The 14,559-nt window shown below is 36.3% G+C and overlaps 1 protein-coding gene across 1 annotated transcript in view; it reads right to left on the bottom strand.

The window, feature by feature from the left end:
• Positions 1-14,559, bottom strand: part of pic (DNA damage-binding protein pic) — a 60,141-nt gene that overhangs the window by 34,518 nt on the left and 11,064 nt on the right. The window contains exons 5-10 of the mRNA XM_081730166.1: positions 13,783-13,932; positions 13,121-13,274; positions 5,681-5,902; positions 3,405-3,567; positions 2,470-2,631; positions 461-586 (exon numbers count right to left, since the gene is read on the bottom strand). Coding sequence (XP_081586292.1) covers positions 461-586; positions 2,470-2,631; positions 3,405-3,567; positions 5,681-5,902; positions 13,121-13,274; positions 13,783-13,932 — 977 coding nt within the window. The remainder of the gene's footprint in view (positions 1-460; positions 587-2,469; positions 2,632-3,404; positions 3,568-5,680; positions 5,903-13,120; positions 13,275-13,782; positions 13,933-14,559) is intronic.

The raw sequence follows: 14,559 nt of genomic DNA, 5'->3' as shown, positions 1-14,559 counted from the left end.
AATGTAGCACATGCTTTGTTAAGGCATGTGAGTGACTCAATCAAGGGAAAAATGTCACAAAATAAGTGGCTGAAGAAGCTCACGAAAACTATTATAGATATATTCAACAAAGTAAGGGATATATATATATATATATATATATATATATATATATATATATATTAAAAGTTTTTTCAAACTTGTCTTTCTCCTAAAATATGCTGCCTGGCCACTGCCTCAAGGACCCGACAACAGGCTCTGGTTGTACTGCAACAACATGAACACTTAAAACTGTGAGTGCTGCTAACCAAACTTCATTACTAATATAGGAATCAAAACTCAAACATAAAAATCTATGTGATATATGAACGAAGAAATAGAAAACTGGAAAAGCCTTATGTGATACTGGCGAAAGATGAGACACTAACATTAAATTTTAATAGATTTTATTTAAAACTCATTGACTTTAATTTAGACGTACCCTTTTTGTACCAACTGTTGTGGAAATATTTCCAAGTAATACAAATCACTACCTGCCGCACATAACACTTGTGTTGTATTACAAGAAACTACGCTTATAGTTTTCCCAGATGGAGGTTTCCATTCACTGAAATAAAATAAAATACGCATATTATCTGTAAATGACTTGGAATACATGTTCTACAAAAAATTAACAGTACTCATAATATCTCATTCGAATTTTTTCCTTTTTAATTCAATTCTATGAAATAATTAAAGTAAACCCTTACGGTCATATTAAAATAAGACACAAGGAGACAGTGTTAACAATGAAAATTTGGTTCTCTTTTATTTAATACAGAGTAGATTTCAAACAAATTGATTGCTGCTTTATCACAACGTATATTGATTTAGCATATAATAAAAGATAAAATAACTAAGATCTTTGGTCAGCAATAGGTATTTTCATTCAAGTTGAAGCTTTTCAAATACTGTCGTAGAGGAAATGGCGATAAAGATGTTCTATGTGTTACGGATGAGTTGAGTTGATTTTGAGTTTAACGTCCCGTTCAGCAGCGAGACTATATGAGACGTGGACCTACTGATTATCGTGGAATCTGAACCACATGAGCTCCCGCCGGGAATCGAACCCGGGTCTCCCATGTGTTACAGATCTCTAACTGTGCACCACTAGTAAACTTTTGCTAATACAGTATCACTTTTATAGCCATGCAAATCCGAGGGATGATCAACTGAAACCCGTTCGTTGACCAGAATTACGAATTACGATGAAAGGAATATGTAGCTGTAGTGGTATATCATGGTGTATGTCATTGTTACGTACAATGAAAATAGTGATTCCACGTTTTTTGTCATTGCAGGAATAACTGTTGGAAGATCGCGTGTCGCATCTAGAATTTATCCAAGCAAGATAATCCTAGTGTCAAACAATTCCTCACTATTGAAGGATGTCAACCAGCTGAGTGTTTCGTTGGATCAAGGTCGTGTACGGCGACTAATTCATATCGGAAACAACATTGGTCCACTGATAAAGAATGTTTCGGCAAAGATATGCAGGAACAAATAATTATTCATGTCCTGATGAAGCCCACGTTGTTGCCACTGAGGACTCTGTGGAAAGGTATCGGCAGTTATTGATGCGAATACACTCTTCAGAACTCATTCCCGCCCAGCGATTCAACATGAGTCACAGTACTGCCCAAAGGATTGTGAAACATCTGGACGTGGAGGATGTTGATAGAGGCACAATAGTTGGAGGGTATGGTGTGGTGTTAACTTCAAAATTTGCCATGGGAGATGGATTCTTGTTGCTGCGAATGAATCCTGATGCCACCATTTTGAACCAAATTCAAAATCTTCGAGTAAGAAATGGAAAAACCTCTCATCCACATACCCCAAGAAATTTAAATCACAAACGTCTACAGGGAAAGTTATAGTTACAATCCCCTTTCACTGCCATGGATCAATAATGCTTGACTTCAAGAAACCAGAAGCAATTGTCGAATGCTACCGCGCGACTTCGACTCGTCTTCGCGCATCCATTAAAAACAAAACATTAATAGTTGACCTGGATTACTGAATTCTAGGGTAACTGTATTGCACGCGACGTTCAGAACTTGTTCCGAGGAATAAATTGGGAAACGCTGCGTTACCCTTCCTACAGCCCTGACCTTGTGCCTTTTACGTCTTTGGTCCTCTAAAGACGGGATTGAGAAGTCTGAAGATTCATTCATATGATGAAATGAAGTCAGTGGTTCGAACGCCAACCTTCCAAATTTGACACGGACAGCATTGAGATTGGTCGCAAAATGGAACAAACGTTTGAACGCTTATGACAACGACTTTTGAAGAAGAATGTTGTGACACATTGTTCATGGATGCCTTTACATTGTGTATAAAGGACAGTTAAATATCATTGATACTTTCGTACATTTGTCTGTCAACGGGTTTCCGCTGCCTACATCATATATATAACCTGCAAATGGGAAAATCCGGCAAAAGACTTATTACCTGAGAAGCTGTTTTGTTTCCATGGATACTAAACGTGCTGATACTGGTGTTACTTGAATTACTTGATCGCAGTCCACATTCCCACAATAAAAGGATTGCTGTTCCGATAAGAAACCTGGGATCTCCGTCTCTTCAACTTCCTCACCATTCAATGTTAACACTCTGGAAAAGAAATGGCATTTTTCGATGTATTGCTACTGCATATTATGAAATTTTCTACGAAGAACTGAAAACTACTTACATCAGCCCATTCATTTCCATGGTATTGAAAAGAAAGAAAGGAAAGGTATACTATTCTAATAGCTACGTTCATTAATGTATATTGATCCTGACAAATAAGTACTATATTTAGTAAAATGTCAGTATGTACAAAAAATGTCACTAAGTAGAAATAATGTGCTTGTTTTTTTCAATTTTGTTTTATTATAATTTTACTAACTCGAAATTGTTAATATAACTGAAATGAAAATGAACTTCAAACAATAAGTTCTTCATTCATTTGATTACACAAAAGATTGGGGGAGGGGAAGTAAGTTCGAATTCCATCGCTCTTTTTCTGCAAATCTACGTTAGAAAGTAATCTGAGCACATTTTTTTTCTTTGCTTTTAGAGGCATTTTTTCACATTTGTCTGAAAAAAAGTCATCTTAGAAAAGAAAAAAAGTGACTCGTGAAGTTTTTCTTCTTCTTCTTCTTTATTTATTTATTATTATTTTTTTTTTTTATTTACAATTCTATTCACAACAAACACATTTCATGATTTTGGGCGCTCCTCGGGAAAAATCGAAATTTAAATATAGCCCATCTTGCATAAAGGTGGTTGTGCGAGATAAACTACACTTATTCAAAACAAAAATCTTGTTTTTCTTTTAAAATAATATATAGATATATAATATTAGAAAAAAATATATATTTAATAAAGTTGATGAGTCTTACCTTGTCTGACCTACGAACGCCAACACTAACGTATTATCATACGTTCCCGTCGTAGCTATACGTAAAGGCCACATTCCTTTTATTCCAGGAAGATCAATGGAAGCGTGCTCCTGGATACCTATTCCGTTTCGGATTATTCTTAATGATCCTTCTTTGTAAGCACCTATACAAAGAACAAGTTCAAAAATGTCTTTTTCAATACATATTCTTTCATAACATATACTTCTTCGACTAAATACTAACTCAAGAAGGAGAATAAGAAACTATTATTAAGTCTTGTATCTACAATTATCCATGGCTCACTAGTAGAGCGCTTTCTTTTGGCGTGGTGATCCCTAGTCACACAAGTTTGTGGTGGACAATATTGTGTCCATAAGTTTCCTCGGGTTTCTCTCGTTCTTTCCACATTCCCATTTCACCAATTTTTCATAATTATTTACTTTCATTAATCACCCGTTTCCTTTAGCCTAAAAGGTGTAAGAGTGAGACGTAAAACTAGAAGTTTTATTTCATTTCAATTCACAGTTGTCCGGACAATGGAAACTGAAAGATATCGAGATATAACTTTGGCTGCTTCGAAGCATACCAAGCAACTTCTTGGTATTTTTAACATGCGTTCCATCTCTAAATAGAATATATATTTACTGGAGTCATACTGAATATACGAGGAGTGATCGGAAAGTAAGATTACAAAGCCTGCAGTGAAACGTGGTATAGCCTTTAGGAGGACTGTATAGGCTTTAGGAGCCTTAATTACAACTACAGGTCTCACTAAATGATTCCACCAATATATTCCATCCTTATATATTATTTCATATAATCAATACAGCCAACAGATAGAACATACATTAGGTTATATTTGGCATTGGTTGAGGCACTTGTCATATTGTGGGATGAGTTTGAAAATTCTTTCCTAGTAAAAATCCTATCCTTGCGTGTTCAGCCACGTTGTCACGTAAGTATTTCACCTCCTTGTCTGAAGCGAAGCGACGGCCTCCTAGGCTCCTTCAAGTGTGGGAACAGATGAAAGTCGCTTGGAGCGAGGTCCGGGCTGTAGAGAGGGTGGTCGATGATGTTCCAGCGAAACTGCTTCAACAGCGTGGGGTCTTCTGGGTTGCGTCATCCTGACGAGACATTACAATCTCTCCGTAAATCTCTACCAGCTGCCGGTGACATATTTCAGCCGTGGTTACATGTTTCGCCCACAGAAATCAAATAACTGAGCGAAATTCTTCCCGTGATCAGTTTTCCAAACGAGTCACTATTTGTGTTTACATACAACCAGCACCATAAGTGGCGGGTGGCTGAAACTCTATACAGTTGCCAACTCCATGTATTAAAATTACCGCGCATGCCTCATTCCTATGTAACAGAGGAATTCCTGGAATATCGACCTTGTACTCTTAGTTTGATCCTCCCTCGTATTATTAGATACAGTATTAATCCAAAAGTAATATGCAAGAGATAAAACAAAGAAAATAGACACGGAGTATAGAAATTGATAGACTTAAAAGGATAACAAAGCAAAAAATGAAATGAAATGAAATGAAATCTTTAAGTTTTACGTCCCACGGTTATGCCGGTTAGGCTAAAGGAGACGGTGATGATGAGAGATGAGCGAAATGGTGGAATGAAGAAAGTGGGGGGAAACGGGAGAACCCCGAGAAAACCCACGAGCACGGTGTTTGTCCACCACAAAGTCCACATGGCGCGCGCTGGGATCGAACCAGGGACCCCAAGCACGGGAGGTGAACGCTCTACCACTGAGCCACCGTGCTCCCCAGGATAACAAAGCAGTCTATAAAGCTGGCAGAAAGATAGAAGTAAACCTAAAAAAGGATGATTAGAAGAATTAAAGTTTGATTGGCCAAATAGTGAAATAAAAGATCCTGCAAGCAAGGCCGGATCTAGGGCGGGTCAATTTGGGGCATTTGCTCCGGGGCGCAGCTGGTTGAGAGTATGCAGGAGGCGCCAGTTCGATGCAAAATTGGGAGGAAACAGGGCAGATATACGTCTTTGCCCCGGGCGCAATATTTCGTAGATCTGGCCCTGCCTGCAAGTGGCTTAAGACTGTCAGTCAATCTATTCTAGGATGGACTGACAATAATGTAAAATTCTACACTTTCATTCCTTAACTACCAAGGCAAACATGAAGCCAGTGATTGTCTAAAAACAAGATATGCTACATAGACAGAAATAAACAAATAAAAAATAAAAGGATGTTTTATTAATAAAACATAAGTAAGAAATTCACTTCACTATTGAATCTTACTTACCAGAACACGTAACTAACTGGCCTTGACCTTGTCGCTCGAGATCAACCACAACCATATCTACAATTGGAGCCAGATTAGTAAAAGTTTCCATAATACTGACATAGGACCCATTTTCATCGGGTTTCACGTTTAACTTCACTAGCTGAGAATCTCCCAGCCGAGAACCAATAAAAACTACACCGTTGTCGAGATAAGTTATACACTCAGGAACGCTAATTTCACCTAAGGAAGAAAGAAAGAAAAAAAAAGATCAGAAAATCCAACAAATAAAAGAATAAATTAGAAATTCTACAATATGCAGTACAAGTTAACATCATTATATAACAAAATGAGTTTGTTATAATTGTAATACAATAGCAGACTTTCAAACTACACAAATTCAATATTGAAACCGGAAGCAGCAGATCTACAATTTCCGGTTGCAAAAGAAGAATAAAAGTCGCACCGGAAGTAGTAGATCTAGTTTCTGGCTGCAACAGAAGGATAAAGTCAGAGATGAAACCTGTTCTTCGGGCGCTCAATCCACATCACAAACAATTACTACTATATAGGAGTGAATATTGAAACCGAAAGTTGTCTAAGTTTTTACTTCTTCTGTTTTCAGTAGAACACGGACTGAAAATAAACCTATTAATGGTACTCTGAATTCACATAAGGAAAGCATTTTCTTGCGGTCAGTTACAGTGTTTAATCTATGAAGATCTATGTTGAAACGGAAGTGCAAGTAAATTTCTACTACTTTCTGTTGCAACAGACGAATCAAGTTGGAGATGGAAACCTATTTTTGTGGTTTTGAATCCGTATACAGGGTGGCCCAAAAGTAGGTATACAATCCCTGCATTTATCAAATATAACATTTTAGCTTATGGGTTTATTTATCATGGCTGTTCTGAGCTTAAGATATAAGTAAAACGGCTTTAAGAACAAATAATAAAGAAACAAAATCTATCTGATGGATAACAATAAGAAATTATATAAAAAGCAATGAGTTGATTAGTACCGAGCTGTATACCTACTTTTGGGCTACCCTGTATATATATATATATATATATATATATATATATATATATATATATATATATATATATATATATATATAGGGTGACAGGTAACTCCACCGACAAATTTTGGGAGGTGATTCTTTATATGAAATGAAAGAAAAAAGTTCTTATAAACATAGGTCGAAAAACGTCTCATTTCAGAGTTATGAACCGCCGAAAATTCGAACTTATGTTTCGAAACGACCTGCCTTAGAAACCATGGGACCTATAACAAGCGGTTTAAGGAATTACACAGCAACTAGTATGCGAACTATCTAAATATGCATGTTTCACCATCCTCCGTTATCGGCGAAACGAATGCGTTATCAGTACTTAAAGGAGTATCCCTATACCTCAATTTCCTTTTTACAGTTCGTTTCATATAAGGAATCACCTCCCAAAGTTTGTCGGTGGAGTTACCTACCACCCTGTATATATATATATATATATATATATATATACTAGCTGAACCTGCGCTCTCTACACAGCGCATCATTCGCATATGAGCATAAATCTCCTTATCATTCCTTACAACATCTGTACATGTCCCTTTACACACACAAGTGAAAGACGTGTTGATTAAAAAAAAAAAAAAAAAAAAAAAAAAAAAAAAAAAAAAAGCCAAGGGTATCATAAAGGGGGAGACTTTTTTCGATTATTTTTTCTCAATATCTCGCACCGTTTGCAAAATTTGAGCCTGCTTCCGGTTGGAGTTTCTAATTCATGTATGACCAGTGTTTTCTTTCTTCTTGCATGCAGTATATAATAAGCAAATACATTACATACATTAATTATAATGTCAGTTATATATGGTGTTCATTGGGCAAAACACTCCCCCAAAAAAAAAGTTTATCTTAGACTCGAGAAATGGTTATCCTTCCTTTTCCATTATTATTTGCCCATGAAACAAACGCCTGAGACATATACAACCCCTATATACAATAGTGTGGTGTTGGAATGTATAATGCTTAGGATGTAATGCTTTAGTTTTTTTTTAATTTCAACACTTCCAATGTACCCGTAAAAATGTAATAAAGATATAGTGCCCATGTTTTTTAAATATTCAATTAGAACTGGACAATCTACATGAAATTTGCAATCGATCAGTGAAAACGTCATCTTTCTAGAGCCTGTAGTTTCCGAGATCTCATTGTCGAAAGGATTCGCCATAAACATATAAATGTAGTATAAAAGAGCTCCAAAGATGGCAGCACAATTATTTTGCATTTATTTTGGAGAAGGCTTATTAAAGGCAAAGACCTTTGAACAATAATTTAAAACATAAACTTTGTGAAAAATATTTCTTTAAATAATTTATTTAAAGTACACTCTTTTAAAAATATTTGATTTTGTTATAAACGTGAAATCACCACGTAAATCAAAGGTTTGAAAGCTAAGGTTACAGGTTAGAGCTCGGTCTCTCTTAATTGGTACTGTAGTATTTTAATAGATAGATATATATGGAAGTCATTATGTTTGTTGACTTCTTGAACCACCCGACCGATCTCGATCAAATTTTCAACATACATGAGGCCCGGGATTGGGATTGTTTTCACTTTGACGGTGCAACTTAGGGGAGGAGGAGGAATATATTTAAAAATGATCGAAAATTACCCATATTGGTGCGGAATCCATAGTTTTCGGGATCGCTGAGCTGAACAGTAGCACTTTCGATTCTATCTAATCCATATTCAGCTACGTAACTTGGGGGAAGGAAAGATACATAAAAATGATAAAAAATGACTAATATTAGTGTCGAATCTATAGTTTTCGGGGTTGCTGAGACGAACAGTGACACTTCCGATGCCGTTTAAATCCAAATTGAAACGTATAACTGCGTCTCACTACCTATGACCGTTTATTCAGCACGTCGATCAATGTTGAAACTGGAAATCAGATTTTTCCACTTCCAGTTTGAACAGAGGAATAAGGGTCGAGATTAGACATTTTCTTTGGACGATGAATCCACATCAACAAGCCATTTCTCGTTACCTCTTACAGTGCTTGCTTTATAGAGATTAACCCTTTGCGCTCCGGTGACACTCATCTGGATATCATAAAATACTCCACTGCAAAATGTCAGTGACATCATGGGGTATCATGAAAATGTATTCTTTATTAAGCGCCTAGAGATGAAATTTTTTAATGGATGCAAGGCATGACTTAGTTCTACTATTTTTCTTTAGGTCACAGCACCTTGCGGACAGAAAAGACAACAAAAAAAAAAAAAAAAAAAAAAAAAGTGATATCTCAGTAGATGGCAGCCCTAAGGGAGCCATGTTTTTGTTCTGACGATAAACAACTTGCAACTTCGAGATCATATTTCGATAGAGAAAAAAAAAACTGATATCCGATCAGTGTTGCCAACCTCAAGCAGCATAAAATCTCTTCAGAGCATCAAAATTTCCCTTTTTTAGTCCAACTGTTCCACAATGCAAATATATATATATAAAATCAATAAAGTGAGGGGCGCGGTGGCTCACTGGTCGAGCGTTCACCTCCGGTGCTTGGGGTCCCTGGTTCGATCCCAGCTCGCGCCGTGTGGACTTTGTGCTGGACAAACACCGTGCTCGTGGGTTTTCTCGTGGCTCTCCCGTTTCCTCCCACTTTCTTCATTCCACCATTTCACTCATTTCTCATTATCGGCGTCTCCTTTAGCCTAACCGGCATAACCGTGGGACGTTAAACTTAAAGATTTCATTTTTCAATAAAGTGAATGCTATCCTCGCGTTTGCACAATAACTATGCCCTATATAACGGTGTAGACAGTCTTTTAACAGTAAATGTAGACCTAGTATTACAGCTCGCACATAGTGAAATGACACCTGAAACGCAAGGGGTTAATACTGAAACTGGAAGTTGTAGTGGATTTGTACCACTTTGAGTTTTAATGAAGAAATGAATGGAGAGAGAATCTATCCTTGGAATGTTGAATTGAATCAAAAAGCGGCTTCTTGCTATATTTTTTTGCTCTATGGTGATCAACATCGACCACTTCTTGTTTAAATAGAGGGTTAAAGAAGGAGATAAAACCTATTCTTGGGACACTAAATCGATTCTACGAAACTGCTTGTCGCTATCTCTTAATCGTTTTTGTTCTGACACTTGTCGACAGAGAAATAGACAAACACAGCCTTTGCAAAAGATTTATATACAGCATAGTTTTAAGTCTAATAATTACATATCAAGAATTAACGTTAGCTGAAATTCCACCCATACTTGTGTTCATTGAAGAAAGGAATTAAGCAGATAAATATATGTCTCTTAAATTTTTCAGGGCTCCCACTCTCTCCCTCCTTCCCCCCCCCCCAAAAAAAAATTCCAGGAATTCGACACTGGAAGGTATAACAGGATTGCAACTGTAGGTTTAAAACTCACAACAGAGAAATGAGAAGTACAGTAGCTTATGCAGTGAATATTAGTGCAAGTACAGTATTCATACATAATAATTTAATACACAAAGCGGAGTACAATTTAATATACAATTTAATATTAAGCGGAGTACAATACAATTTAATATGCTGCTTTTTTGTGGCCTCCTAACTCCCCTTACAGCCACCGATCCACCCACATCTAGCACATGTATTTTCGTTCTTTCTATAACTAACTAACTAACTCTATGACCTACGGAACCCGGAGGTTCAATGCCGCGTTCACAAAAGCTCTCCACTGACTTCTATTTTTAGCTAACTGCATCCAGTTTCTACTTTGTATTCCAATCTCTGCGAGATCTATCTTAATATTGTCCTCCCATCTGCGCTTAGGTCTTCCTAATGGTCGTTTTCCGATTGGTCTTCCAGTCAAGACTTTGAAAGCGTTTCTACTTTCTTCCATTCTAGCTACATGACCCGCCCACCTAAGCTTCCAAGACTTGACGACCCTAACAATGTTGAGTAAACCATATAACTTATGTAGTTCCTCGTTATGAAGTTTCCGCCATTCCCCATTCCCGTTCCTCTTGGGTCCGAATATTCGTCCCAGGATCTTGTTTTCAAATACTTTCAGTCTATGTTCTTCCCTCAGAGTAAGCGACCATGTTTCGCAACCATACAGAACAGGCATGATTATCGTTTTGTATATTTTAAGCTTCAAATTCCCCGACAGAATTCGCGACAAGAGATTTTGAACCGAATAGTAACACGAATTCCCTGGTTTTAGTCGACATTTAATTTCTCCGTGAATATGATTTTCCTCTGTTAATATTGATCCTAGATATCTGAAACTATCCACTTGATCAAAAGTATTATTTAATATTTTAACGCATCCATAATTTGCTGTATTCCGGTCCCGACGCACTTCCATGTATTTAGTTTTCTCTGCATTTACTTCTAAACCCATGTCCCTGCAAGCGTTTAATAAGATCTCTGCATTTCATTCTATTGTTCTCCTATCATCCCCTATTTTCGTTTTTTTCTATATGACATTTTAATTGTGCACCGAACAAATTTACAAACAACAAAAATATATTTTTCGTCCATGGCATCTTCATTGCGTGATAGTGTGACAGATATAATTACGAGAAAAAAGAAATTATATCACAAATTTTCAACTAAGTACGGAGTTGTGTAATTTCCCCATCTATAGACATAATTTCTTTCTTTAGCCAAGCTGATTTTCGGATAGAATTTGACTGTCAATAAAGTAAAGCAAGACTTCTGCTGTGCTTCATGTGCAAGCTGGTTTGCTTCAGTCTCCAAAGCTTTACTTGTTTTCATCAATTTCCTTTTCTTTCTCTGCATCTGCTGTACATTGTCACTTATCTCTTTCGTCTTGTTCTGCACTTGACTTTCTCTTTCAACAGTCCTTATTTTCTCCAGTTTTGTCATATAGCGCTGCCTTATATGGAAGGCATGATGCAGCACTTCTATCGTGATGTTGATTAAAGTAAGGTCTTTATGGGAAATATTATCATACACCAACCTATGGAGGATTGATACTGGTACAAAGCACAGTTTCTGGAGGATAATGGTATTGAAGAGAGCATCCAAGAATGAGTTGACAGACTAGTGGATGAAACAAGTTGTTCTCCCAGCTAACCACCCAGTTGGGAGAAAGCAAGCCCACCAACCACCCACATACGCATGGCAAATTAATATTTAGCACAAAAACAGGAATAGCAAACAAAAATAGCAATCAATTAAAATCTTCATTAAAAATTATGAAAAGTTTGACATCCAATATTTCTGTAAATTTCAAGGACAGAAATGCATTTTCAAGGATATTTCCAGGTTTTCCAGGATTTCCTGGACGAGTGGAACCCTGATTCTTTTATTATTAATTTATATAGAAGAATTATTCCCGAAGCTTTAGTTCAAAACTAAAGTTCTATTAACAGGTAGTTCATACATACAAAGAGTCCCCTCAAGGTTATTTGTGGAATCGTCAACTTTGTATTTTTTAGAGTTATCAATAAATTCAGTTGATAAAAGAAAAAATACCTAAAACAATGTGAATAAAAGTATGAATAGAATTTTAGAAAAGGTGAAGCTAAAAAGTTTCAACTCTGATTATAGAAAACTAGCATCAATTACTCGCTTCGCTAGGTTAAATTAAGAAAAAATAGTAATATGTTTCCTTGGTCAGTCACTTTTTACCATTACAAAAGCGCTCCTTGATACTGGTCATTTTCGATGACTTTTATATATCTCCTCTCCTCCCCATGTTGCGGGCCACGGCATCGGAAGTGTCATTGTTCATCTCAGCGACCCCGAAAAGTATGAATTCGATACTGATATTGGTAATTTTGACACAATCACTCTCTCTCTCTCGCTATATATATACCTCTCTCCTCCCACAATTTTTGCGGAGCTCAATTTGGATTTAAATGGCATCAGAAGTGTCACTGTTCATCTCAGCGACCTCAAAAACTATACATTCGACACTAATATCGGTCATTTTTATCATTTGTAAGTGTCTTTCCCCTCCTTTAAGTTACATCGTCAAAGTGATATGACAAAAATCATCTATGTTCGAACTTAATCTAGGTTGAAAATCTTATCGAGATCGGTCCGGTGATTCAATAGCTATTAAGTTTTATTTATTTTTATATATATATATATCTCCCTCTCCTACCTCCTCCCCTAAGTTATATCGTCAAAGTGAATAAATAAATACCATCCCAGGCCCGAAACTCATCTATGTTGAAAATTCGATCGAGATTGGTCAGGTGGTTCAAGAGTTCTTAAGTTTTATTTATTTTTATAATTTCTCCCTTCCCCTTCCTCCTCCTCTAAGTTATACCGTCAAAGTAAATAGCTAAAAACACTCCCAGGCCAGAACCTCATCTATGTTGAAAATTTGATCAAAATCGGTCGGGCGGTTCAAGAGATTAAGAGTCACAAACATAGTCACTTTCAATTTTATAATATAGAAGATTTAGAGTAACGTTAAGTTCACTCACCCAATAACTCTACTTTTAAATCTCTGACTGTCAGCGTTCCGTCCATCTTCTCTTCTCTTTCTAACAAAAGCATGAATAAATGACCCGCCATGTCACCCAGTAGATACCGGGAACCATTTGCATCCACTTGGCCATAGCACACAATGGTACTTTGCTAGAAAACAAATAATAATAATGATAACGGTTAAATGATCTGAAATAATGACATTTTGCAAATATAGTAATTACCATATATTTAAACACATAGGAGTCTGTGATAATTTAAAAATTCGTCACACTTTATACGCACAAGTTAACCAAACCAGAAATTCAGTGTGAATACATGTTACGCCTTATTTTCTCAAGGCGACTGTGAAGTAGAGAATGAATAAAGTAACTATTTTTCTAGTGTTTAGTATTTGTCTTCGTCAAGTGACTTTCTACTAATTTAGTATAAAATCGTTATTTCATTATTTATATATATATATATATATATATATATATATATATATATATAAAGTACGCACACAAGTGCTTCATAATTCAGTGTAATTTGTAAATTGTTCTTCTAGCATAAGGAATACTCTTTTTCAACACTACCTATATAATCCTATAGACTTTAGAGAATTGCTTTAAATTAACACAAGTTGTTTGAGATACAGAATAAAAATTGAGACAAATACCTTTATAACAGGTGGAGCAACAGCTACATAGGTATTCCCATCATGATACAAAATGGATTCTTGTCCTATGATTATGGCTCCACACAAAGGTTCAGGAACAGGCAAAACCATCGATGCTTCTGTTTCAACATTATCTTGTTTCCACGGAACCTAGATACAATACAATACACTTAATGTGAGGCTAACACAATGTTAAATGTGGAAACTAATGTTATTCATTAATTTAAAACATAAGACAGAACTTTTATCAGAATAAAATAACTCCTGGCAACTTGAATCTACTATATACTAATGAAAGGACGAAACATTTTTTTTTTTTAACTCACATATGATGCGAATTCTATAACACACAGAGTGAAAAAAGTGACTGATTGGACCGGAACTCGAACCCGGAACTTCCGGCGTACTGTGTTGATTCGTTAACCACTACGCCACCCAGCCACTAACTCTCTCACTCTCGAAGTCGGTGTTCTCATCTCGGACTGGCCAGATTCGGGTCGCGGCCCAGTCAATCACTTTTATACCCTTTTGTGTGTTATTAAATTTATTAATTAAAGACATTCAATGCCAATTTATTTTTCGCTGGTATTTATAAACGAAAAGTACATATGAAAGGACAGCAGCTGCTTTTTTTTTTTCTCTCTCTCTTTCGTTTACTTAATTTTCTGCTAGCAGGAAACCATTTGATAAAGAAAATGAAAAGAAAGGTTTTGGTTTCTTTTTGGTCTACTCTCCTGTAATATTGCTATTTACTGACTACTATCCTTTCTTCATCTG

Source organism: Thermobia domestica, chromosome 11 (assembly GCF_964235325.1).
Source record: "Thermobia domestica chromosome 11, izTheDome1.hap1.1, whole genome shotgun sequence".
Taxonomy (NCBI): Eukaryota; Metazoa; Arthropoda; class Insecta; order Zygentoma; family Lepismatidae; genus Thermobia; species Thermobia domestica.
The sequence above is the reverse complement of the archived record's forward strand: the minus strand, read 5'-3'. Positions and strand labels throughout refer to the sequence as shown.